The sequence below is a fragment of the Ranitomeya variabilis genome, chromosome 1, assembly GCF_051348905.1.
Source record: "Ranitomeya variabilis isolate aRanVar5 chromosome 1, aRanVar5.hap1, whole genome shotgun sequence".
In the NCBI taxonomy this organism is placed as follows: domain Eukaryota; kingdom Metazoa; phylum Chordata; class Amphibia; order Anura; family Dendrobatidae; genus Ranitomeya; species Ranitomeya variabilis.
Window position 1 is genome coordinate 182,625,610 of NC_135232.1, and position 26,595 is coordinate 182,652,204.

Sequence of the window (26,595 nt, forward strand, 5' to 3'; positions counted from 1 at the left end):
CACAGAAACACTAGTGTATGCCCTTATCATCTCCCGCCTTGACTAGTGCAACCTCCTACTCTCTGGACTCCCCTTTAGCACTCTGGCACCACTCCAATCCTTCCTACACTCTGCTGCCTGACTAATCTACCTGTCTCCCCGCTATTCCCCGGCCTCTCCCCTATGCCAAGCCCTTCACTGGCTTCCTATCGTCCAGAGGCTACAGTTCAAAACCCTTACTATGACATACAAAGCCATCCACAACCTGTCTCCTCCATACATCTGTGACCTCGTCTCCCGGTACTTACCTACACGCAACCTTCGATCCTCTCAAAATCTCCTTCTCTACACCCCTCTTATCTCTTCTTCCCACAACCGCATCCAAGACTTCTCCCGTGCTTCCCTCATACTCTGGAACTCTCTACCCCAGCACATCAGACTCTCACCTACCATAGAAACCTTCAAAAAGAACCTGAAGACTCACCTCTTCCGACAATCCTACAACCTGCAATGATCCTCAACCTACTGAACCGCTGCACAACCAGCTCTACCCTCTCCTAGTGTATCCTCACCCATCCCCTGCAGACTGAGCCCTCCCTCCTTATGTACCTGTGTGCCTTGTTTTCGCTCATGCTTATTGTGTTTGTCTATATTTGCCCCCTTTTCACATGTACAGCGTCATGGAATAAATGGCGCTATAAAAATGTATAATAATTACTATTCCCTTGATGCATGTAAAATCACACCAGTGTGAGTGAGCGCTAACTTATTTTCATCATTTAAACCTCTGCACTTTCTGTGATTTTCGGTTGAATGGGCAGTCCTATCAGGGACTGACAGCGCTCTGTATGCAGAATCAGAAAAGAAAGATGTCAGCACTGATGGCACCGCCCACTGGACCGAAAATCACAGAAACAGAAGAGGATTAAATGAATAAGACACAGGTTATGTAGAATCTTTTCTCACAAAACTACAGATCGATCCTCTAAGCCGCCGCCCCCCCCCGTTCTATAACATGATGCCTGCAGATTGGACTGCATTTTCATGGTGACAGGTTCCCTTTAAAATCTAGGGACACCTTTTGACATGGAAAACCTATTTTTCACATGTGTTATTGGATAAGTTGTGGATAATAAAATTACACACTTTTCCCTGTAACTTTTATTGATTTTCTGCAGCTTGAAGTCTGATCCAATTCTCAGAATTTTCTCATGTGAGAGTTTCCCTCCCTGTGCTACAGGCTGGATGGGCACTTAGTATTCGGGGTGCTGCTGTCCTGTCCTGCTTGCTTTATCCACACAGCCCCAGAACTGCACTTATAACCTGTCAATGTGGTGATCTCCTTGTCTATATAACATATTTCCTTGTTCTTCCCTCTGTTCCCCCTTCCCTTCCTCATGCTATCTCTAACACTGAGAGTTTGGTCTGGGGATTCCGTTAGAAAAATGACGTGGACATTTTTGGTAGAAAATCTTTAATGAATACTATTCAGAAGCTGCTCAACGTTACATCTAGAAAGTAAATGAATAATTAAGAAACAACTCTGTGATTAGGTGTGCATAACCTTTCAGAATAGTGTATGCAGCTGTGGATGAGAATAGGTTGGAAGATGAGATCGGTGACGGCTAGAACCAGAAGATGCTGCCAAGCTGACAATGATTGTGCATCATCAGCAGGCTTGTGTTTATTTCCCTTACAGCTAATAAGCCAAGTACAACTGATGAGCATGTGATGTGTACGCGATTATTATTATTCATTGTGTTTATGTGTTCATTTATTATGTTCCTTTTTTGAGCTTTTTACTTGTCTTTTTAACTACTTTTACTTGCATTAACAGGGGACCAGAAGAACAAGTTCTCAAAAATCAAAGACGAGTGCAAAGACTTCTTGAAGAAATGCAAAGTATCAGGGTAAAAGATGTCTTTCTTCAGCCATATGTAGTCTATTATATCGCTCATAACTCACGTTTACAAATCATTTGGAACATTTGAGATATTTTAATCCAACATTTTTCCATGTTTTTCTTATATTTCTTCTGTGATCTTGACTTACTTGGCACACATGCTTGCCAAGCTCAATGTACATTTATTTAGGAATGCATGCACTTTCTAAAGGTTGGAGTATTTGCTGAAAGTCCTCAGAAAAGGAGGAAAGTTCCTGTGTTGGTAGACTTGTGGATAGGAGAAGTGTATGCTGACCTCATTCTCCCATGCTCCAACTATAGCCAGTTCTTTCTACATTTTTAGAAGATGTTGTCATTATTCACTCTGTGCCCAGAACTCAGGAAAATCTGGATAATTTTGGAGAAAAGTGCACTAAAGATTGTCTGAAGATAAGGAACACATGCTTTCCTACATCTTGTGGGTTCTTGTAGTAGATCCTTATATTTTCTTGTCAATGCATTTTCTCTTATGAAGCAAAGTTTTTAAAATGACTCTGTAGTCCGAAGTAAAGACGCCAGCATGTGTAGCGCTATATATGATCCAACGTGTACTTTTGATTGGTGGGACACTCTCATTTTCTGGTTAAAGTCTCCTGAAATAAGTTTGTAATATTTAACCTTTTAATTAGAGAAGTACATTGTGTTTGCTACCTTTACTTAATAAATGTTTATTGGGAGGGCTTGTTCACGCCTTATTAAAGATTTTAGGATGCTGTACAAATGGGTGGGGTGGGGGTGGAAAGTGGAAACTATACCTACTCCCTGGATGGAATCCAAACTTTTGATGTGACCAGATCTGAACAGTGTTTTTTGCGCTCAGATGAAATGAATCAGTGGGATTCCTCGGTCTTCTGTTTGCAATACTGTTGCAACGCATCGCTTATTCCTTTGTCTTTTCCTGATTGGCAAATGAGCTATCTGAACGAACATGTGAATAGAGCCTTACCATTGTGAAAAAAATGAAGCTGCAGGCCAAGGTAGGCTACAGTTAAATCCTAGCTTTAAGGGTTCTGATTAGATTGCCTGGCTGGCCCTGCGTATAACCAGGCTGGCTTTCTTAGTCATCTCCGGGAAACTGACCAGACTGGATGTATCTTGGAGCTGAAGCGAGAGATGGGCCAAAATCCCTGTGAACCAAAATCCCTGAGAACCACATTTATCAGTTGTTGCTATGGACAATAGTTGTTTTGTTTGACCAAGCTTTGGCTAGCTCAGCTGTGGCAGGTGTAGCCAGGGTCTGTTCTGTTTAGTTAGCTCCTGGACAAAGCTGGAGATATATGTTGGTGCTGTGCAGCTTGTGAAAAGCAGTAAAAACTGTATGTGTTTGGACCAAAGCTGCATTGCCTGTGTGAATGCTACTTATGGTCTAATGCCTACCAGAGAGAGTGAACCTCTACAGTATATATACTGCAGGTTGTATGCTGCATGGGGGTTAATAGACAGAAAATTAACCACTTCCTGTCACTCTACTGCCTTTTCTCCTCCTAATGAACATGCCACTTCCCATTACTATGTAAAAGGGGTAAAATGCCACATATTATTTACCCCAGGATCATGGCGCCCGTGGTTCCACTTTATAACAATTACCGTAACTCCTTACATGCCATGGTCAGTAGCAGCTACTGCATGTACTGTAAGTAGTGTGACAGGGCGTTTGCTTCCTTTTTCACTCCATTGGCTCTCCACAGCGAAAAGACTGGGAGCCGATAGTTGCTATGAAACCCTAACAATGGCCTCCAGTGTGCCACAGATGAAAGCCTATTAGTTTATACACACAATCTGTTAGGAAGCCTTGTCAGTATAACAATGATAGGCTAGTTAATGCTCTGCACTACATATAGTAGCTATAAAAAGTCTACACACCCCTTGTCATGTAAAAAATCATACCAAGAATCATTTCAGAACTTTTCCTATCTTTAATGTCACTTATAATCTGTAAAGCCAACAACAAACTGAACTAATTTATAGAACGAAAGTCTAAATAAGACTAAAATGATGTGGTTGCCGAAGTGTGAACACCCTCTTATAATTGGGGATAAAGTTGTGTTCATAATTGGCCAATTACATTTAAACTCAGGTTAAATAATAATCAGTAAACAGCTGCCATCATTTACAGTGATTCTGATCAACTCTATATAAAGATTAGCTTGTTCTAGTAGGATTTTCTTAGTGACACTCTACAGCAAAAGCCAATTAGCTTACAACACAGCAAGACCCTTAAAGCCACTGATTGGCTTCAGCGGTCACAGCAGAGAGCAGCAGTGCTAGGGCAACATGGGATATATCGGGCAATTTACTGCCTATTTATGGTCGATCCATTAAAACATTGTGGAGGTTCACTATGCTGTGAATGGTAATTGTAGTACAGTCGCATAACTTGATAACAGATTATATCATTTATGTCTTTTGTTATTCTTGTCCCAATTGTGAGATTCTAAGTTTAGTTGTGTTCACCATGATCTAAAAAATGGATCAAGAGACTTAAGCATGACCAACTATATTTTGGCTATTGATGAGCTTAACACCTTTTACATAGATTAGCGGAGTTAAAGCTGTAGCCCTTGTTATTGTTTTGGATTAGTGTTAGGATCCTTTGACCATTGGGTTTGGGCCAGAAGAACATTTTGTTTACTTAAAGCTATCCATGGAGCGTATTACACAATTGTGGCTTGGCCGAGCCGGCGGGCTGTGAGCATTTGTCCTTTCCAAGTGCACATTCAGAACGGTAGACAAATTGGAAATGTGGCCAATAAAGTAAAACTTCCCAGTGCATACTTGTATCTGAGAACAAAACTTTACAATCGTTTCATCTTGATACAGTCAGTTAAACCATTCCAAGATGTTGGGCAACACACGGAATTTTTCTGCATCAGAAATGAAAATATAACTGTTCTTAATTTTTTTTTTCCTTTTTGTTGTCTATTCATATCTAGTGCCTTTAGAAAGTATACGGGGGATATATACCTTCTATAGGCATCAAATAACTGCAAGTACCAACCCCAGACACCATGATTTTTGGTGAGAATTGTAAAAATTAAGTCTTGATAGATTTTATTTGGCTTTTTTGACACAGACCAATACCTCTTGTCAAGTGGTGCATCCCCCTCACTGTCTGACAGTGTCGGTGCAAGTTGCAGAATGTATGAGTGTTGTAGGAACCCCCCGATGGGTGGCACCCATTTGTTAAATTATTCATCAATCTCTAAAAGGCGTAACGGAGGAGATGTGGCGTCCTGAGGCAGAAAGCTCCAGAATTGTTATATTTTGGGGAAGACCATTATTTACTCCCACAGATATGTTAGAAAAGCTTACATGTCCTTTTTTATATTTCGATTTAGTAATGAGGAAATCCTGGGGGAAATGCCGTTTCTATAAAGTAGATTGAGATCTTTAATTCCTGAGATATATAAAGCCCATGGGTCATCCGTGTGCGTGGCCAGCTGCTGTGCAGTTTAATTAGAGGGGCCTATGCTATTTTAGACAACCCTTGTAGGCTTGTGGTTTGTAATAGCAGATGGATGAAGTGGTCCTATGTGCTGGCAGCTGGAATTAAAGATACAGCTAGAATGAGAACAGTCGTATCTTTTTTTTCATCTGGTTTCTTTAGCATCTAATTGTAAAGGCTTTAATGATATTCTTTAAACACTAGAATAGTGAGAAAACAATTGTGGACTTAATGGCTAATTTCTCAGATCTTAATTAACATTCTTGTGTCTTTTGTTGGGGCATGCCTGAATACCTTCTTATTTTTTTTTATTATTACAATACTGAAAATGGCAGACAACTAGGTATCACCATAGAAAAACGTTAGGGCCCTATAGATGTTAAATGAAGCAGAAGGACTCGTATGTGAACACCACTCTATTTAAGGAAGTGTCCAATTTGGATGATTTATGACATTGTGCATCTCCGGAATATCTCATCTATCTCGAAAATGGGTTCCATTGTTGTTAGGAGGGGAGGATATGGCTATGAGACTCTCTCCTTTTATTTCTACTGGAGCTATGCAAATTGTAGAGTGCATTTGTGTGCCAATTTTCATAGCATCTGTAGAAGTAATTCTCATTTTCTAAAACCTTTCAGATCCTATGTGGGACAACCCCTTTTAAACTCCTCAAACTTGTGGTCGTGTAGAGGAGAAGTGGGTGGCTTATGATTACTCTTTTTGGGATCTATGAGGTTCTCAGTTGTGTATTGCTTATCCTGTAGACAGATGATATCCGGCCTTTGTGGACCAGCGCAGTGATTGATAGCACTGTGCAACAAACAACAAATTTTGATATGCTGAACACGAATATGTGCTCCAAAAGTCTGTATCGCGTAAGGTTTTTAACCTCTTCATGACTGGAGCTTTTTTTGAGTTTTCATGTTCATTTTTCTCTCCCCTCCTTTCCAGAGCCATAACTTTTTTTTATTTTTTCGTCAATATGGCCGTGTGAGGGCTTATTTTTTGCGGGACGAGCTGATGTTTTTAATGATACCACTTTTGTGCAGATACGTTCTTTTGATTACCCGTTATTGCATTTTACAGTAATGCAATGTTGCGGCGACCAAAAAAAACCATAATTCTGGCGTTTTGATTTTTTTTTTATCGCTACGCCGTTTAGCGATCAGGTTAATTCTCTTTATTGATAGATCAGGCAATTCTGAATGCGGCGATACCAAATATATGTACTGTAGGTTTGTTTTGTTGTTTTTTTGTTTTTTTGATCGGGGCGAATAGGGGTGATTTAAACTTTTTTATGTCTTTTTTTTGTTTGTTTGTTTTTTTAACTTTTGGCATGCTTCAATAGCCTCCATAGGGTGATGATCATAGCTATCTGCCATCAACAACCATAGAGGTCTCGAGGAGACCTCTGGTTGTGATGGCAACGCAGCGATGACCCCCGATCACGTGATGGGGTCGTCGCTGCGCATATTTTCGCATCATCGTCCGGAAGTACATTTAAATGCCCGCTGTCAGAGTTTAACAGCGGCATTTAAAGGGAACCTGTCACCCCCTTCCCAGGCATTTGTAACTAAAAGAGCCACCTTGTGCAGCACTGATGCTGCATTCTGACAAGGTGGCTCTTTTAGTTCGGGTCCCTGGCACTGCTGAAAGAATCGTTTTTGAAATGTGTCCCTCATACCTTCGAAATCGCCAGGGAGGCAGGTCTTTCCCCCCTAATCCAGACGCCTCCCAGCCGTCACTCATGGCATCTGCACGCCGGGCGCCGCCTCTTCTTCCTTCATAAGCGTTCCCGGCGCCTGCGCTGTTATTTTTTTTTCAGGCATGCGCAGTTGCGCTGCCCTTCGAACTTACAGAGCAGGTGCCGGGAACGCTATAAAGGAAGAGGAGGCGACGCCGGCGTGCAGAGGCCATGAGTGACGGCTGGGAGACGTCTGGATTAGGGGTGAAAGACCTGCCTCCCTGGCGATTTCAAGGTATGAGGGACAAATTTCAAAAACGATTCTTTCAGCAGTGCCAGGGACCCGAAATAAAAGAGCCACCTTGTCAGAATGCAGCATCACTGCTGCACAAAGTGGCTCTTTTAGTTACAAACTCCAGAGGGGGGTGACAGGTTCCCTTTAACTACTTAATAGGCACGGGCGAATCGCGATTCCGCTTACTCCTATTGCGGGCACATGTCAGCTGTTAAAAACAGCTGACATGTCGCAGCTTTGAGGTGGGCTCACCACCGGAGCCCACCTCAAATCAAGGGATACTGCCAGCTGACTTACTATTCCGTCAGCTGGCAGTAAGGGGTTAAGAAACAACAGTTTATAGTCTACAGTATGACGTCCGAGAAACTACATACATGTGCATCGATGTCAGTAGCAAAAGCAATTGTTCAAAAGTGTTTTGCAGACGACTTTCCTTTATAATCCGAGTCAGACGCTTCTCGAATAAGATTCCAGCAATAGTCAGCCAGCATTGACATACTCCACTTTCCCTGGTACCTTTTCTCCATCAGCACAATGTCTTGATGAAATCTTTCACCGTGTTCATCGCTAACGGCACCAAGATTGGCTGGAAAAAAGTCCAAGTGAGAATGTAGAAAATGCATTTTTAGTGACATATTGCATTTCATCAAATGATATGCTGTGAGCATGTTGTCCACGAGTTGTTCAAAGTTCGGTGCCCTGCTGTTGCCAAGGAAGTTGAAGATCACATCTTTATAGGTTCTCCATGCCACTTGTTCAGCACCTTGCAAAAGGCCAGGGTGGATAAAAATCAATGTTTTTTTAAAAAAAATAAAAAAAATCGGATTTTTTTGATTTAAATCGGATTTTTTTCAATAAACTGCTTTTTGAGGAAAATATTTTACCATCCAAAGGTTCTTCCATCATGAGATAAAGCTGAGTTGTTTAACTCAGTAGAATAAAGGCTGTATATGTGTAACATTCACAATGCCATGCTCTTCCAGAGGTTTCTGTAGGATTAGTGGGCAGTTTCTCTCCTATATTATCACAGACGCTCGCTTTACTTACGCAGTTCTCAAAACTGAATTTGACTCCGCAGAGGTCCCAGCCTCTTCTTCACGGCAAAAATGTTACAACATGAACAGAGTTGAGAAAAAGAGCTTAATCCTATTGTTCTACAAACCTATGAATACAGAATCAACCCCTTCAGTGCCAAGTCCAAGAAGTTAGACAATATGTTTCTGATTGTTTGGAGTGGAATAGATCTGCACAACACAAGAAGAATGTGAATCTAAGTGTGAGGAGGAGGAAGGGCAAGCAGACAAGAAAATGAAAGTTAAACTTTGAGCACAATATTGCAGCATAGCCACAGACAGACAAGTCTGGATCTGTTTGTGTGTACGATCTGAGGTTTATTACATTCTTTCCTTATAATGGCAGCAGGCCGTAAAAGAGACCCAGTTTGGGAATATTTTAATGAAGCTCCTTCGCCTATCGGTAAGGCAGGCATGCGTGCAAAATGCAAACGATGCAACAAAGAGATGCAAGAGGTGGCGCGAATGAGGCAACATCATGAGAAGTGCGGTGATGAAGATGACCAAAGAAACACTTCTGAACAGGCAGGATCTTCAGGTTGGTAAACATTTTTATTGAATCCTATTTCTAAAGACTGAACTGTCATGTGTGAGAAAAATTATATTTCTTATTATTACTGCATGTTACTGTCATTTGGTACAGTTATGAAGAAAAACAAATATTCCTTTTGGGGCAGGGGCAGTGATGTGTTGTGTACAATAAGCATAAATTGTATAAACAATAAAATAACAGCATTGACTTTTTTTGTTTAGGGGAATTCATGGATTCTGGAAACTATCCACCTCCAAGATCACCATCATCCTGTTCTACAGTTTCAGAGTTATCCATCCAGGATAGTGCTTCATTAGCAGCAGCATCATCATCAGACACCCACAGCCACATATCACCATCACCCAAAAGGAAGAAAAAACCTTTACCTCCTGGAACCACCATAGATAGGTTTGTGATAAGAACTAGCAGATTAGAAAAAGAGTTGATTGATGAAAAAATTGCCCAGTTTATTTATGCAACGAACTCTTCTTTCCGTCTGACTGAGAACCCACATTTCATTAATATGGTTCAGTCACTGAGACCAGGATACAGTCCACCCAGCAGAGCTGATGTTGCAGGGAAACTGCTGGATCAAGTGTATGACAGAGAAATGGAGCAATGTGCAACAGCTCTGGAGGGTAAAATTGTTAACCTAAGTATTGATGGGTGGAGTAATGTCCACAATGATCCTATTGTATGTGCTTGTATAACAACAGAAGAAGGTAAAGTCTTCCTTGCACAAACAACTGATAAGTCAGGAAATGCACACACAGCAGAATACTTACAAGAAGTGGCAGTAAAAGCTATAACGACATGTGAACAAAAATTCAAATGTCTAGTACGCAGTTTGGTCACTGACAATGCTGCAAACGTATCCAAGATGAGAAGAGATTTAGAAGAGCAGGGAGGGAATACAAAGCTGCTAATAACATATGGTTGCAGTGCTCATTTGCTGCACCTCTTAGCCAAAGACTTAAGTGTTCCAGAAATAAAGGCTAATGTTGTTGAAATTGCTAAATACTTCCGTAATAATCATTTTGCTGCAGCAGCTCTGAAAAGGATGGGTGGAACCAAGCTAACGCTCCCACAAGATGTTAGATGGAACTCTGTGGTGGACTGTTTTGAGCAGTATATCAAAAACTGGCCTATTCTGATGACACTTTGTGAAGAAAATCGAGATAAAATAGATGGCACTGTCACGGCCAAAATCCTCAACATTGGGCTTAAGAGAAATGTTGAACATATGCTGAGCTTCCTGAAACCCATCTCTCAAGCTTTAAACAAAATACAGAAAAATAGCTGTTTTATTGCGGATGCTGTTGAAATTTGGAAGGAACTGAGTGAACACTTAAAAACAGAACTACACATGGACAGAATTAAACTAGATGGGTATTTCCTGAAGGAACTACAGATAGTGCTTTGGAATGGTGCCCGGGCTGCCCCTGCAAGACTTTCACACTTGGGTGCCCCTCAGGCGCTGGTTTGGTAGTTGTAGCCCCTCAGGGTTGAGCTTAACCCCTGGGGACCTGCTGAGGCCACTTGCGCCTCCTAGGGCCCATTTTTTGATCTTCAGAAAATGTAAGAGCAAATTAAAAATGGAAATTGCAGATCTGACATCGGCCAACATGTGGAAGATCCCCAGAACATATAAGGTGAAGTTTAAATGTGTCAAGATTAGGGTTGAGCTGAACCGTTCCCTGAGGTTCGTTATTAGTAGCGAATCTTGTGTGTTTGTATTCACTTTTGGTGCATACGAACACACGCTGAAAGTTCGTTCCCCCAAATTTTTTTTTTTTCTGTCATCTTACCTGTCGGCGGCGTGGGGTCAGCAGAGCAGGTTTCCAGGATCAGCACCATTCACAGGTCCCGGCATCAGCACCATCAGCAGCTCCCGGCATCATCACCATCGGCAGGTCCTGGCCTCATCACCATCGGCAGGTCCCAGCATCATCGGCATGTCCCAACATCAGCACCATCGGGAAGGTCTCGGCATCAGCACCATCGGCAGGTCCCGGCATCAGCACCATCGGCAGGTCACAGCATCATCACCATCGGCAGGTCACAGCATCATCATCATCGGCAGGTCCCACAGCATCGGAGTAGCAGGTCCCGGCATCAGCAGCATGTGAGATGACAGCGAAAGAGCAGGTCCCGGCATCAGTGGAGTCAATGGGTTAAGAGCAGGGACTCTTCCGGAGCTCTGGAGTCCCTGCTCGTAACCCATTGACTCCACCGCCTATGCCGCTATGCATATGCATATGCGTACACATAAGACAATATGCGTACGTATATGAGAGAATATGTGTACGCATATTAGCGAATATATGTACGCATATTAGCGAATATGCATACGTACAGTATATACGCACTTTTTCCCCTATTGCGTATGTTCGTATTCGTGTGTATTAGTATTCAGATTCGTACAAAAAAAAGTTAGTATTTGGAAATGGTTCCAACTAACGGCAAAAAGACGGTTTCGGCTCATCCCTAGTCAAGATCACTAGCAATATCGTCTGCCAAAAGCGGCTACCAAAGATCTAGCAATCAGATTTCTCTAAGCTTAAACTTGGTCGAGAACCGGGCACCAAGCAATCATTTGCTCATCTCTATCTGCTAGCAGATGATATTGCAACCAATATTGTATTGTGTAAAGCCCACCATGCAAAATTCTCACATTCATTTGTTTGTCTACTTTTTTGTACCACAATGATTGTATATGAGGTCTTGGTTAGTATTCTGCCCAAATTTCAGTTTTTAAAAACGTAATTTATGCAAAATGCAACTCTTAAAAAAAAAAAAAGTAGCTGAAAATTTGTGCAGCAATACGTAAGCTCGCAAGCCACGTCAAGGCTCCTCATCTTCTTGCGAGTCCTAACTAACTAAAAAAAATAAAAGGGGAGACTATCTAAGCTAGGGTGGTCAAAATTTAGAGTAGCCAATGTACATTTGGCTTTGCGAATAAAAAAAAAAAAGTTTGATTGCAAAAAATTCTTTTTTTTTTTTTTTTTACATTTTACTCCTTTTATTTGCATTTAGCAGAGGAGCCATTAATAATGGCGTGTATTATAGGACAGGAGCTGCGTCTCTAGTATCAGGACCCCTGTGGAGCCTGAGCTCCGGGAGACAAATCGTCCTCCTATTGTAAGACAGAAGAGACACAACTCGATGATACAGAGAAAGGCGAAGAAAACCCCCGGAGATCCGAGTCTCAGGGGGGAAAGAAAATTCCTTCCTGACCCCAAATATGGCGGTCGGTTCAGGGTCTGTCATGTTTCGTTTTTCTGCCCTGTGGGTGTCCAGCTACAGGAAACTACAAAGAGGCGAATATTGAGACGAAGCTAACAGAAAAACGAAGCATAATGGAGCCTTCATCACCCTGCATCATATCTATCCTCCTACCTAGCGCTAACCCCGCTCCTAAAAGCTTACAATCTAAAGTGATGATCAGTTCAGGTTCTTACACGTTTTGTCTTCCGCCATGTGTAGGCGCCATCTCGGTTGTCCTCTTGGGTGTCCGTCTTCTATACAGAAAACTGCAAAGAGACGGACCCCGAAATGGAGCCGACAGAATCGAAAACTTTATGAAAGAAGCGTCAGTAGTAGCCCATGCTAGCCAGAGAACACGACTAGTGGTGATGCATGCCCACATATGCCACACGTGATCCTGCAAAGCAAATCAGTTATAACCCCTTCTCCAAGTGTGGTGATGATAGGTGCAGGTTCTTTGAAAGAAGAGTCAGTTCCCCATGCTAGCCAGAGAACCCAACTAGTGGAGATGCAAGCCGTCCGCTTGCAATAAAACTATCTCATGCAAGTGGCATGCATGCCTTCAGTAAATGCCACTACATCATAGAAGTACAGTGTGATATATGCACGATATAGGTGCCGCGATTACATGCATTAGATACATGCTTGTGCTTGCATGCAAGTGCATGTTTGTGCTTCACACATAAGGTGTATGGGGTGCACGCAACTTGCACTTTCCTGCCTTCTGTGCATGTCACTAACGCCGAACAAAGGATGATACATGGTCTAACAAAGTATGATACAAAAATATATACTTTATTGATAACAATAAAACCAAGTGCAAGGAAGGGAATAATAATGGCTATACAGGGGAGATTCTGTGCATGTCGCGGTATACACTTAATGTGAGGGTGCTCGGACTTTCCTGCCTTCTGTCCAAACACTTGCACCCCATGCCTTCAGTACATGTTTGCTCTGCATATATCCTGAGCATGCTTGCGCTGCATATATCGTGTGCATGCTTGTGATGCACGCCTGCGATGCGTGCTTGCGATATGTGTCTGATAGAAGTGTGAAGCATTTCTTCAGGCATGCAAACAATTGACACGAGAAGACTTGAGAGATATGTGTGACAGGTGGGCAATGACATGTATAATAAATTTGGGTGATAGACGTGTAATAGAGATGGGTGAAAGATTGTTAACATGTTCCCCACTTGACTGACCAAAATATGTCTGCTCTGTTTCCTCTCTAGCCCCCCCCCCCCATCTCTAGTGTGTGTAAACCCATTGAAATCAATGGGGTGCATTTTTTTAGTGCAAATTCGCACTAATAAAACACGTGTGTAGGAGCCATAACTCAGCTTCATACATATGTATATTATATGTTCCATACCAGGGATACCGCGTCTCCCTAGATGTCACATACCGGGGATAAATCTTCTCCCAATCTTGGCTAGGTCCCCACAGATTGCCTCCCCGCATTCGATTTTTACCTACAAATTTGCACACACTCTTATTTTGACCCCTTATGCTGAAGAACGCCCTGTGTCCATCCAGTTCAGCCTATTTTAGTGTACCTATCCTGCAGTGTTGATCCAAAGGAAGGCAAAAAACCCCATGAGGTAGCAGCCAATTTTCCACATAGGGAAAAAATTCCTTCCCGACTCCAAATATGGCAGTCAGATTAAATCCCTGGATCAACAACTATTCTGTAAAATGTAGTTATTTATAACATAATATTGTTACTCACAGAAAAGAATCCATACCTTACTTGTAAAACTAAAAAAAATAATAATAAAACCCATATTCCACTGGGTCCTGAGTCAAATACACGAAAAAAGGACTGCTGTATACCTGATATAGTCTCAGGTAAATAGAGAACTAGTAAAGACAAAATAAACTACAGCAGTATAAGTAAACTTAAAAGGACTGCTGTATACCTGATATAGTCTCAGGTAAATAGAGAACTAGTAAAGACAAAATAAACTACAGCAGTATAAGTAAACTTAAAAGGACTTCTGTATACCTGATATAGTCTCAGGTAAATAGAGAACTATTAAAGACAAAATAAACTACAGCAGTATAAATAAACTTAAAAGGACTGCTGTATACCTGATATAGTCTCAGGTAAATACAGAACTAGTAAAGACAAAATAAACTACAACAGTATAAGTAAACGTAAAAGGACTGCTGAGGCAAGATACCCCACTCAGCAGTACAGGGTTAGGCTTCGTTTCCACTTGCGCCCCTCTCCATCAGAAGGTGATCCGTGATGGATTTGACATGACATGGATCACAACACATCAGGTGTTTGTCTACATCCTGGCCCTGAGTTCAGCAAAGATAAGATTGCTAGAGGGCATGTGGAATAGAGAGGAGATTAAGCCAAAACCCAGCCAACTAGTTAGTAAGCTGTAATCATACTTTAAAAGGTCCCATCACACTAAGCGACTCTCCAGCGATCCCAACAACGATCTGACCTGGCCAGGATCGCTGGAACGTCGCGAAATGATCATTGGGATCACTGGTGAGATGTCAAAAACAACTACGTCCACAGCGACACAGCAACGATATGGGTCGTTGTAACGACCCATACGCCGACCTGTTAGACGAGCCACGCACCAGGAAATCGCTGTGGAGGTCGTTGCTTAGGCGTCAAACACGCTGATGCATGCCGCCCTGCGGGAGAGGAATGATCAGAAAATGGTCCAGGCCGTTACGTCACGATCAGCGATCTCACAGCGGGGGTCTGGTCGCTACTAGGTGTCAAACACAGCAAGATCGCTGCCGAGGTCGCTGTAGCATCACAAAACTGGTGACTTAGCAGCGATCTTGCTAACGATCTCATTATGTGTAATGGGGGCTTTACTCCCAGTCTCTGTGCTTCCCTCATAAAAGAGAAAAGATCCACAACACAGGTGTTTGTCTGCATCCTGGCCCTGAGTTCAGTACAGATAAGATTGCTAGAGGGCATGTGGAATAGAGAGGAGATTAAGCCAAAATCCAGCCAACTAGTTAGTAAACTGTAATCATACTTGTACTCCCAGTCTCTGCTCTTCCCTCATAAAAGAGAAAAGATCCACAGAACAGGTGTTTGTCTGCATCCTGGCCCTGAGTTCAGTAAAGATAAGATTGCTAGAGGGCATGTGGAATAGAGAGGAGATTAAGCCAAAACCCAGTCAACTAGTTAGTAAGCTGTAATCATACTTGTACTCCCAGTCTCTGCTCTTCCCTCATAAAAGAGAAAAGATCCACAGAACAGGTGTTTGTCTGCATCCTGGCCCTGAGTTCAGTAAAGATAAGATTGCTAGAGGGCATGTGGAATAGAGAGGAGATTAAGCCAAAACCCAGTCAACTAGTTAGTAAGCTGTAATCATACTTGTACTCCCAGTCTCTGCTCTTCCCTCATAAAAGAAAAGATCCACAGCACAGGTGTTTGTCTGCATCCTGGCCCTGAGTTCAGTACAGATAAGATTGCTAGAGGGCATGTGGAATAGAGAGGAGATTAAAGGTGCCGTTACACTGAGCAACTTACCAGCGATCGCGACCAGCGACGTGATCGCTGGTAAGTTGCTGTGTGGTCGCTGGGGAGCTGTCACACAGACAGCTCTCTCCAGCGACCAAGCGACTTCGGCATCGCTGAAACTGTCTTCAGCGATGCCGAAGTCCCCATGTAAAAAAAAAAAAAACACTACATACGCACCTTCTGTCGTCCTTCATGTCCCTCGGCGCTTGCCGCACTGACTGTGTCTCAGCGCCGGCCGGCCGTAACAGCGGTGCCCAGCGGTGAACCGCTGTTACTGCAGGTTCACCGCTGGGCTCTGCTTTACGGCCGGACGGCGCTGAGACAGTCAGTACGGCAAGCTCCAGGGGACGTGACGGACAACAGACGGTGAGTATGTAGTGTTTTTTTTTTTTTTTACTTTTACCATGGTATCCATGGTAAATATCGGGTTTCTAAGCGCGGCCCTGCGCTTAGTAACCCGATGTTTACCATGGATACCAGTGAAGACATCGCTGGATCGGCGTCACACACGGCGATCCAGCGGTGTCAGCGGGAGAGTTGCGACGAAAGAAAGTTCGTCCACTCTCCCTGCAACCAGCGATATCCCAGCAGGATCCAGATCGCTGCTGCGTGCCAAACATAGCGATATCGCTATACAGGACGCTGCAACGTCACAGATCGCTGGCGATATCGCCTAGTGTGACGGTACCTTAAGGCAAAACCCAGCCAACTAGTTAGTAAACTGTAATCATACTTGCACTCCCAGTCTCTGCTATTCCCTCATAAAAGAGAAAAGATCCACAGCACAGGTGTTTGTCTGCATCCTGGCCCTGAGTTCAGTAAAGATAACATTGCTAGAGTGCATGTGGAATAGAGAGGAGATTAAGTCAAAACCCAGCCAACTAGTTAGTAAACTGTAATCATACTTTTACTCCCAGTCTCTGCGCTTCCCTCATAAAAGAGAAAAGATCCACAACACATCAGGTGCTTGCCTGCATCCTGTCCTGAGTTTAGCTCCTGCCATTTAACCCTCCACAGGGAAAGGAATGGGAGGAGAACCACATGTCTAGCAGTACTGCAGGAGATCAATTGATTACAGGAGTGCAAATTAGGTTAAAATACAATAAACAGGATTATGATAACTGTAATATGTCTGGAGTACACCAGATTCGGCACAATACTCCTGGCTGAAAATATACAAATGATCTAGAAGTGTATTCTTCTCTGTAGTAGCTGCTGTAATTAGCTGTTTGTAGCCTCTGGACTGCAGCATTTCAAATATGGGCTTCTTTCTATCTGACAATAGATCCTCATTGAAGTCACCACAAATAATTAGTGGACCATGTTGAATAATTTCTAAAGAATTCAACAAGTTAGAGAGTTGTGGCAAAAACAGATTAGTGCTGTAATCTGGAGGCCTGTAAATTACTGAAATTAGAGATGGAATTGGTGCCTCAACTCTCAAAACCAGGAACTCAAGGTCAGTCACGCTCTGCATATATTGCATTGGACTTGCTTGAATGTCATTTTTCACATAGATGGCTACTCCACCGCCATTCTTATTAGACAGATTAGAATAGGTTGAATATGAAACCTGCCTGTTTCTTTTAAACATTTGATAGTTTTGTAATTCTATGTCATTACTGACAAATTGGCCTGAAAGATGAGTTTCGGTGAAACATAAAATGTCTGCACGACACATTTCATGATGACTTCTCACATCATCAATGTGGACTGACAGTCCTTCCACGTTGTGGTGAATAAATGTTAGAAAAGGAGAACTTGGCCATTGAAGACTATTGAGTAAAGGCATAGCATTATTGACTGTTGCTATTTTCATGTTTTCCAAAGATCTTGTGATTTGTGGATCAGCATAGATTTGATTTTCATTGAAGTCAAAAATGTGTAGTCCAGAAAGGGAAGTTGTTCTACTGAGAGCAACATATGCCATGCCTGGTTCAAAAATATGCTTTAATGAAACTACTGCAGAAGTTGTAGTCATGCCTTGCACCTTATGTACTGTGCAGGCAAAAGCAAGTTTAATAGGAAACTGGTGACGAACAACTCCTTTTTTGCTCAGGGGCTCTTCTATTCTCTCTATATACACCAAGTTACCTGTTGGTGTGCATGTCCTGTTGTGATTCTTCTGTCCGGCATTTGGATTATCTAATTCAACACCAAGCTTCATTACAACTATTTTATCATCTTCTAATTGGGAAACAATAGCAGCAATTTTTCCAAATGAACCATTTACTAGTCCATCCTCCACATCTATGTTTCTAATCAGCATCACACGTGCACCCTCAGCAACTTGTAGCCTGTCTGGCAGATCCCCTTTTTGACTTGCAAAAGGTATTTTCTGCTTTTCCATCCGCCCTGTTTTAAGATCTTTTTTATAGTCATGTGCATCGATGTTTATCACTACAGAATGCAAAGCAGATATAATGGCTGCGTTATGCTCATCTACATCTTTATTTCTGGCAAACACATGAAGGACGTCCTTTGGACAATCTTCAATTTGAGTCACAAACTGCTGAGAAAGTAAGGCTCTATCTACTTCAGATATTGCCTCTTCCTTGCCTTTTAATCTAATTCTGTTTAATAGTTCGGCAAACGCTACATCCTCTTTTTGGCGCATTATTTCCGTGAGGGTAACTACCTGAAAGAGGTCCTGCCAGAAATCAAGCATGTGGTCTTCAAAAACACAGAGAGGTTTCGCTTTACCTGGAGGTGGCAACTGGTAGAAGTCTCCCACTGCTAGAACAGACATGCCTCCAAAAGGTTTTTTGATACCTTTAATGTCTTGTAGCCTCCAATTGATGTAAGCAAACAGTGGTTTGGAGACCATGGACACCTCATCAATAATAATAATTTCAGCATTTGACAGCGCTACTCTCAGTTCATCAAGACAATTTCCCAACCCCTGGTATGGTGGTTTAAGACTTCTTGGTAATTTCAAAATGGAATGTAAAGTTTTGCCTGAAATGTTAAAGGCTGCTGTGCCAGTGAAGGCTGAGAGTAGGACAGTAGGCATGGAAATATCAGTTTCCTCAGAAATCCTGGGAAGCCTCTGAAGTATCTTTGATGCCTCTAAATAGATACATTTAATGAGGTGTGATTTACCAGTACCAGCTCCACCAGTCACAAATAGAAAAAACTGTTCTGGATTTTCTCCGCACACACGTCTTACGCACCATTTACGTATTGTATAGAAAATGGATGCCTGACTTTGATTCAGATTCTGATACATCTGTTTCATCACAGCAGGGTTTGCAACAGGTCCTTCAAATGTTGCTGCTGTGGTACATTTCTTTTTGGGACTTTTACTGTATTCAGGAACATCATCTAATTCGTTCAGTTCCTCAGGGTTTATCTCCTCACGCTCTGAAATACACTCCAGTCTAATAAGCTCAGACTCTGGAGCAAGTGTCGCCCATGCATCCTCCATCGGTCCATTTTTTTCAAGCTCTTCAATGGCCTTTTCGACTGTTTTACTGTATTTTTCGTACGGTGCCCTATTTTTTTTGACAATTGAAAACACGGTCTGAACACAGTTACTTCCAGGAAGCTGTACAGTTCCACAAGCTAAGAAAGATTCGTATGATGGGAAATCTTTTGGTTTGAGCTGTGTAGGTGAGCGGTAGGGTAGGTATAGTTTTAGTACTGTGGCATAGAATTTCTCAGGAGAATTTTTCTGGGAAAATCGAGCATATCTAATGACAGCAGGTTTTCCTTGTGTTCGTTTTTGAATGGATCCAATACCATTTAGAAGGGACAGGACATTTCTGCTTTTTCTCTGCCTACCATAGACTACTCTATAAGTGGAAGCGAATTCTGCCATGCACATGTTTTCAAACTCTGGTGTGTCTGGCCTGTTTTGATATTTTTCTGTTATTCCTGACATCCAAACATTTTCTGATTTCTGGACTTTTATCATTTAAGGACCTCAAAGGCAAACTCATTTTTAAGGCATTGTCATCAGTGGGTATGAATACAACAAGACGAGAACAGGATTTAAGTTTCAGACTGCATACACGGGCAACGGCTTCTTGAATACTGACCTCTCGATTTTTAGAATAGGCCTGCATAATCTGTTTCATTTCATCACGATCAGATATGTTAGCTTGTCTTGTGTCGGCAACAATTCTTTTAAGGTAATGACTCATCTCATGTTCACCTTTTGAAATGTATGATAAAATATACATTATACAAGAGTGTGGATTTAATATATACTGAATATCGATATTTGCATTCCATGCTCTTAACAAATGCTTGTTATAATTATTTACCCAGGCATCCTTTGGCTGTCGTTTCATCATTAGCGCACTAGAACTGTTTAGGAAACTTATACAACACTTGTATTCCTCATGACTTAATTTGCATTGTGCAAGTAGTTGGGATATGCTTGCAGATGAAGCCTCAGGTTTATGCAGTAAATCCCAAAGGGGTTTAAGTCTCCTTTTTGCTTTTTCAAGGGACATGACAGATGGATCACTGTCTGAATCAGCTGCTTGTTCTTCACTGGTCTGTGCTGGAACAGGTCTCGTTATATAAGTATGTTCTACTGGTGGCTTTGGAAATCCGAATCTACAATGTTTTTTTCCTTTCTTACATGACTTTGAATGTGTTTTGCTGTGAGTTTGTACTTCAGTTACAATTTTGTAAAGATCTGGGTCTGCATTAGGATCCGGTAGCTGACATGTTATATATTTATCCACGAACTCACACACTTTTTTATCGGGATCTTTCTCAAATTCAGGTGCATCTTTACACCAAGCCAAAAGATGTATATGTGGAGATCCTCTAGCTTGGTATTCCACTCGATAAAAGTAGTCAATGACCTCTCCAATAGGCTGTGCGGGTGACAAGAGTAGATGTCTTAGTAGTGCTTCTACTCTTTTTTCAAAAATACGCATAGTTGTTACAGGGTTACTATGTAAAACTTCACATTTTGAGGCCCAGTCCATCTCAGAAAAATTAACTTGCTCATTTTGCTGCGCCTTTATTATTTGAATGACTTCTGGCCATCTCATTTCTGCAGCACTAAATGTGCAGAAGAAAGTTGGAGTTCCCAACTGACGAAGCATAGCAAAAAGATCTCTCAAGGTTTTCTCCCAATAAGCTGGAGTGCCTCTCAATGGCTGCATAAATCTAGTTGCATCTTTATTCCTTACTAGTCTTTCAACTTCATTCTTATCTTTCAGCATTTGAACTGTGATTTTACGTCCATCTCTGGTCACAGGTTTTCCTTTCCGGAGCTGAATGGACATACTGGATGTTGCTAAATGCATTTCAGTGACAAACTGTGCAAAGAAAATATAATTTGAATCAATAGCAAAACGATTGTCGACAGAAAGGAGACGTACATTAAAGTACCTGCTCGGAGTCAAATTCCTAATTCTGTTCATTTGATCTAAGGTGTTAATACCAGTCGGGAACTGAACTGGAAAAGCCATAGCCTCTAGTTTTGGTACTCTAAAAAAACTCACTGGCTTTTTTCCTTCTGATGGTGCAACACAAAAGATACCCTCACCAAATGCTATAAGCTCTTGGGCAATATCAGATGGCTGTAAACAACTATCAAAGTAGCAAGCGCCATTCTGTTCATTAGTTTCTTGATCCGAAGCATGCAAGTCCTCCTGATCAATGTTTTCTTCTGAGGGTTCTGGGAGTTGGCTATTGGGTCTTGCTTCTTCGTTTACTGTAATGTTATCCCAATTGTCTGTTTCCATTAAATCAATTGCTTGTTGAATATCATCTCTAATTTCAGATATGTTTTCTATTATATCATCTTCATTTGTTAAGTCATGACATAGCTGATCAAAGTGACAGCTATCATGAATGATATCTATATTTTTGTATTCTGAATGTACTTCTTTCAGTTTAAGCAGTGCAGTTAGTATTTTGCACATATTTAACGTTTGGAATTGGTAGTGTCCTTTGTAATTAAGTCGTCTTTTTAGTTTTACTTTTAACAACTGAGACTGACTAATGGGTCTCGGTAAAGCATTGACTGTTGTCTCCACTTCTGATGGAACACACACAACAGAACCATGGATCGCTCTCTGTTGCCCTTTAGGGAGAGTGATTATTTTTGCAAATGGTATATATAGTGCTATTATGTGTCTTTCGAGTATGTTTAAGTCAGCAAGTTCAGCTGGAATTGGCGCCAGTTCTAACTTATTAAAAACTGCAATTGGAGGAACATTTCCTGTCATTAGGTTTTCGTGGCAGCTGTGGCAAATCCACTCTGTCATCCTTTCAGGTACTGCACATAGTTCTACATGTTGACAGCCATCACTACAAACATGAACATATTTCCCTGTAAGACAATGTGATACCATGGCTGTGTTTTTTTAATATTTCTCACGTTTACACACTTTCACCTGTTTGGGGAACAGGGCTCTGTGACAGCTTGTGCAGATGTGAGTTGGTCCACTCTGTATTTCCATATGAAAGGCGTCAATGGCTTGTTGCATTATAGCACTAACCCTGTCATCAGAATTTGATTTAACTGCTTTCATTTTTTGTCGAATTAGTTGAAGTTTAGACTGCTTATATTTTTGTTGTATCCTGAAAGCACATAACATTTTATGAAACATTCTGAAATAAGTTTCATTTTTGTATTTTTCTACAAAACGTTGCTTCCTATTCTGTTTGTTTTGAAGGTCTGATGCATACTGTCGCATGTAGTTTTTCCGTTTTCTTTGAAATTCAGGGTAATTGAGATAACGTTTCCTCATGTATGCTATCCGTTTAAATCTGTAGTCTGCATCACAGGCATAACGTACATTTACATATGATTTTTTCCTCAGTCTGTAATCTGGATCATGGGCATAACGTACATTTACATATGATTTTTGCCTCAGTCTGTACTCTGGATCATGAGCATAACGTACATTTGCACATGATTTTTTCCTCAGTCTGTAATCTGCATCCCTAGAATAATGCAACTTGACATATAATTGTTGCTTCATCCTGTAGTGCGCATCACGGGAATATCGATCTGTAATAAATGCTTTTTGTTTCATTCTAAAATGAGAATAATTTAAATACTTGTCTTTTTGGTTCTTTAACATGTTTGTCTTATTTTTTTCATAATAAATATGATTTCTCAATTTGATGACCTCTTTATGGTACATTTTCTTTTGTTTATTTGCTATTACTATTCTGCGTCTTCTATTTTTGTTACGCTTTAGCATGTTTAATGTGTTTAAATTTGAAGTACCACATTCGTCGACTGGTGCATTCTTTTCGCTCACTGCAGATTGTATATTAGAAGAACTGTTTGCCTGCTGACTGTCCATTGTACAGATAAACATAACTGGCATAAACTCATAAATGCAGTCATCAGGTGTTGGTAGCAATGCATGAAATAAAAGCAGTCTTTCAATCATGTCATTCAGATATTCAAAAGTCACCATTACAGCAGTACCTGTGTCAGAGAACAATCCTTCAGGAGACCTACAGTGAGGATCGAAAAAACCAAAGTGGCCTAAACTATTGCAGAACACAGCAATAGTCAGACTGCTCATTGTGAGTAGTGCATATTTTATATCTGAAGACAGACACTGTAATCTTTCAGAAAGTTCCAAAAAGTCTGGCGCACCATCAGGTCCCCGCTTCCTTAAATATCCATACTGTGAGGGAAATTTAATAACACTGTATGTATGCATATTGTACACAACAGTGTCTGGAAGCTCATCATGAGCTAAAAAGTCATGCACAAACTTGCCTTCAGTAATTAGCTTTTGCTTTGTGCTTGTATACAACAAGTCACCCTCTTTCAAAATATAATCAAGATCATTACTTGATAACTTTGAGTTCTCATTAAGGGCAATGAGAAAAATTAGGGAATTACATGTGCACTGTTTGTTTCTGGAAAATTCTGTATACCTGTAATCGCCCTGACTATGAGACGCTTGTACAGAAGTAACGCTTTTGACCTGTTCTTTTTGTAATTCAGCAGCATCACACACAATTTCTAACTGCTTCTTCTCTTCTATGCTATGACCAAGTGGCAGCTTACCAGACTTTTCACAAGCAGAAATATTGATTCTTTGCAAGCGTTTTTTTTGAGCTTCAGATCGTTTCCCTTTGCGTGGCATTCTGTACAGTAATAATGATAATGCATCCCTTTAGCAACATGTTTTCAGAAACAAAATGCTGTCAAATAACAGACATAAGGTTTACACTCTTCAATGATTGTGCAATCATTGTTCATTAGATCGGGGACATATTGTTCCATTTGTACATGGCCACAAACCTGGCATTGAACGATTTATCTCCAAAAGTTGTTAGTCATGCATAGACTGCAGGACAACACACGATTTTCAGTGAAAAATTGTTCAGTGCCAGGTTTGTGGCCATGTACAAATTGAACAATATGTACAAGATTTCACTGCAATCATAGCTCTGAATTAATAATTATTTAATCATTATAATGATAGCACAATTATTTAGGCATGTAAGCCCAGCCTACAGATGGGTTTAGACACTATGATATTAGGCTATGTTCACACTTGTCGGATTACAGACTGATTCTTCCGTCGGATTGGGCGCTGAAATTCTGCCGATAAATCCGATCCACTGCTTTTGGCATCGGATTTACCGGCGGAATTTAGGAGCGGGTTTTTTTACAATGCATTGCCCCCATCGGAGCTCCGACATGGATCCGACGAGAACAACAACATGCAGCGGAGTGAAAAATCCGGACGAATCCGGTCAGAAAATTCCCCTAGCAAGTGTGCACAGGGATTTGACTGTTTTACATTGCTGCCTATGGGTTAATTCAGATTAAGCCTACGGAACTGAAAAATCCTACTGAAAATTCTGACAGAAGAATCAGTCTGTAATCCGACAAGTGTGAACATGACCTTAGACAAATCCATCACTAGCTATAGTGGCTGTTGTGACTACACAACCAATAGTTCAGTTTTAGCGCTGCGACAATCACTAGCAGCCAAATAAGACCTAGCACACACTGTCTGACATGAGATCCAACATCCAAAGTCAGATCCAATGTCAGATGCTACTGATGGCATCTAATTGTACCCTATCCAATTTTGATGTTGGAGCCATTGATTCCTATGGATCAACATTCAATCTCACATTAAAGTCCGACAGGTCTGATCTTTAAAAATCAGATCAGACTGTCAGATAGTTGAATTGGATGCTAATTTCGGGCTGTCCCACACGTCCAGATAATTCCGGTACCGGAATAAATCGTTACCGGAGTTATCCGTGTCCGTGTGCCTGGGAACTCACGTAGGCCATACGTGCGGCACACGTGTGCTGCCCGTATGGCGAGTGGGTACCACACGGAACGTGTGGTACCCACGCGTGTGGTACCCTGCATCGTGCTGAAGCCGCGATTCATATGTTCCCTGCAGCAGCGTTTGCTGCAGAGAAAATATGAATAATAGTGTTTAAAATAAAGATCTATGTGTCTGCCGCCCCCCCCGCTGTTCAGAAAATACTCACCCACTCCCTCGTTGGCTGTCGCTCCTTCCTGGTCTGGCCCCATCTTCTCCTGTATGCGGTCACGTGGGGCTGATCATTTACAGTCATGAATATGTGGCTCCACCTCCCATAGGGGCGGAGCCGACTATTCATGATTGTAAATGAGTGGCCCCACGTGACCGCATACAGTAGAAGGCGCGGGGCAGAGAGGAAGGAGTGACAGCCAACGTGGGAGCGGGTGAGTATTTTCTGAACAGCGGGGGGGGCGCACAGGGGGTGGGAGGGCGGCGGACACATAGATCTTTATTTTGAACACTATTATTCATATTTTCTCTGCAGCAAACGCTGCTGCAGGGAACATATGAATCGCGGCTTCAGCACCATGTGGGGGGACAGCGCTTACTGTAGCACTGTCTCCTGCACGCACACGGACCCCAGACGGAGAATGTCCGTATGAGGTCCGTGTTTTACACGGACCCATTGACTTTAATGGGTCCGTGTAATACGTGCGCTCCCACGAACACTGACATGTCTCCGTGTTTGGCACACGGAGACACGGTCCGCAAAAAATGAATGACATCTGAACAGATGCATTGATTTTTATGAGTCTACGTGTGTCAGTGTCTCCGGTACGTGAGGAAACTGTCACCTCACGTACCAGAGCCACTGACGTGTGAAACTGGCCTTAGTAAGCAATGGACCCATAGAGCTCAATAGGATCTGACATTGGATGTCCAATCTCAAATAGGACAGTGTATCCTACTTCTAATAGTCGTTCACTAAAACATTTGCGTCAGTGAAAATTTGCCTCATTGGCTACACTACAAATTCATTGCAACAGTTGTGCAAATATCACTGAAAAGCAGACTGCAAATGACCTATGACTTTTGAGCAATTAATTGCGCACTGCCAGATATGTGGCTGTGTACAAAAGGAAAGATATTATATTGTATCTGCACAAATTTGCTTCCGTCAACAACCAGACATACAATGATTGTATCGTGTAAACACACCCAAAGGAGAGCTTTACACAATGTATTGCTCATGATATTGTGCAGGTGATCGCTAGTGCCAGCTGTATGTGGCCGATATTTTTCCATTTGAATGCAGCCACAAACCTGACAGAGCAATCCATCACTAATTGATTGCAGATGCTCAGCAGATTTTAGATCGCAGTAACTTTCATTATCTCAAATGGAGTGAATTGTATTGGAATGTAATAGAATTGATTTTGCATTGCAGCAGTTGAAACGACCAACCAGACAAGCTGTTTTTAACGCTAGTGATCATCTCTAAGATTGAATGCAACAAACGTTGGGTCATGCAATCACACTAGCGACAATTACTAGCAATCACTACCAAATATATTATAGTGTGTAAAGCTCCCCTAAGAGTGAACCCCCATGGGCTTGTGTGATAGTCATGCGGCA

The 26,595-nt window shown here is 41.7% G+C and overlaps 1 protein-coding gene across 2 annotated transcripts in view; it reads left to right on the forward strand.

Moving 5' to 3' along the window:
* SRFBP1 (serum response factor binding protein 1) overlaps positions 1–26,595 on the forward strand; it is a 108,124-nt gene that overhangs the window by 43,181 nt on the left and 38,348 nt on the right. For both annotated transcript variants that reach the window (XM_077290890.1, XM_077290898.1), the window contains exon 3: positions 1,817–1,889. In XM_077290890.1, coding sequence (XP_077147005.1) covers positions 1,817–1,889 — 73 coding nt within the window. The remainder of the gene's footprint in view (positions 1–1,816; positions 1,890–26,595) is intronic.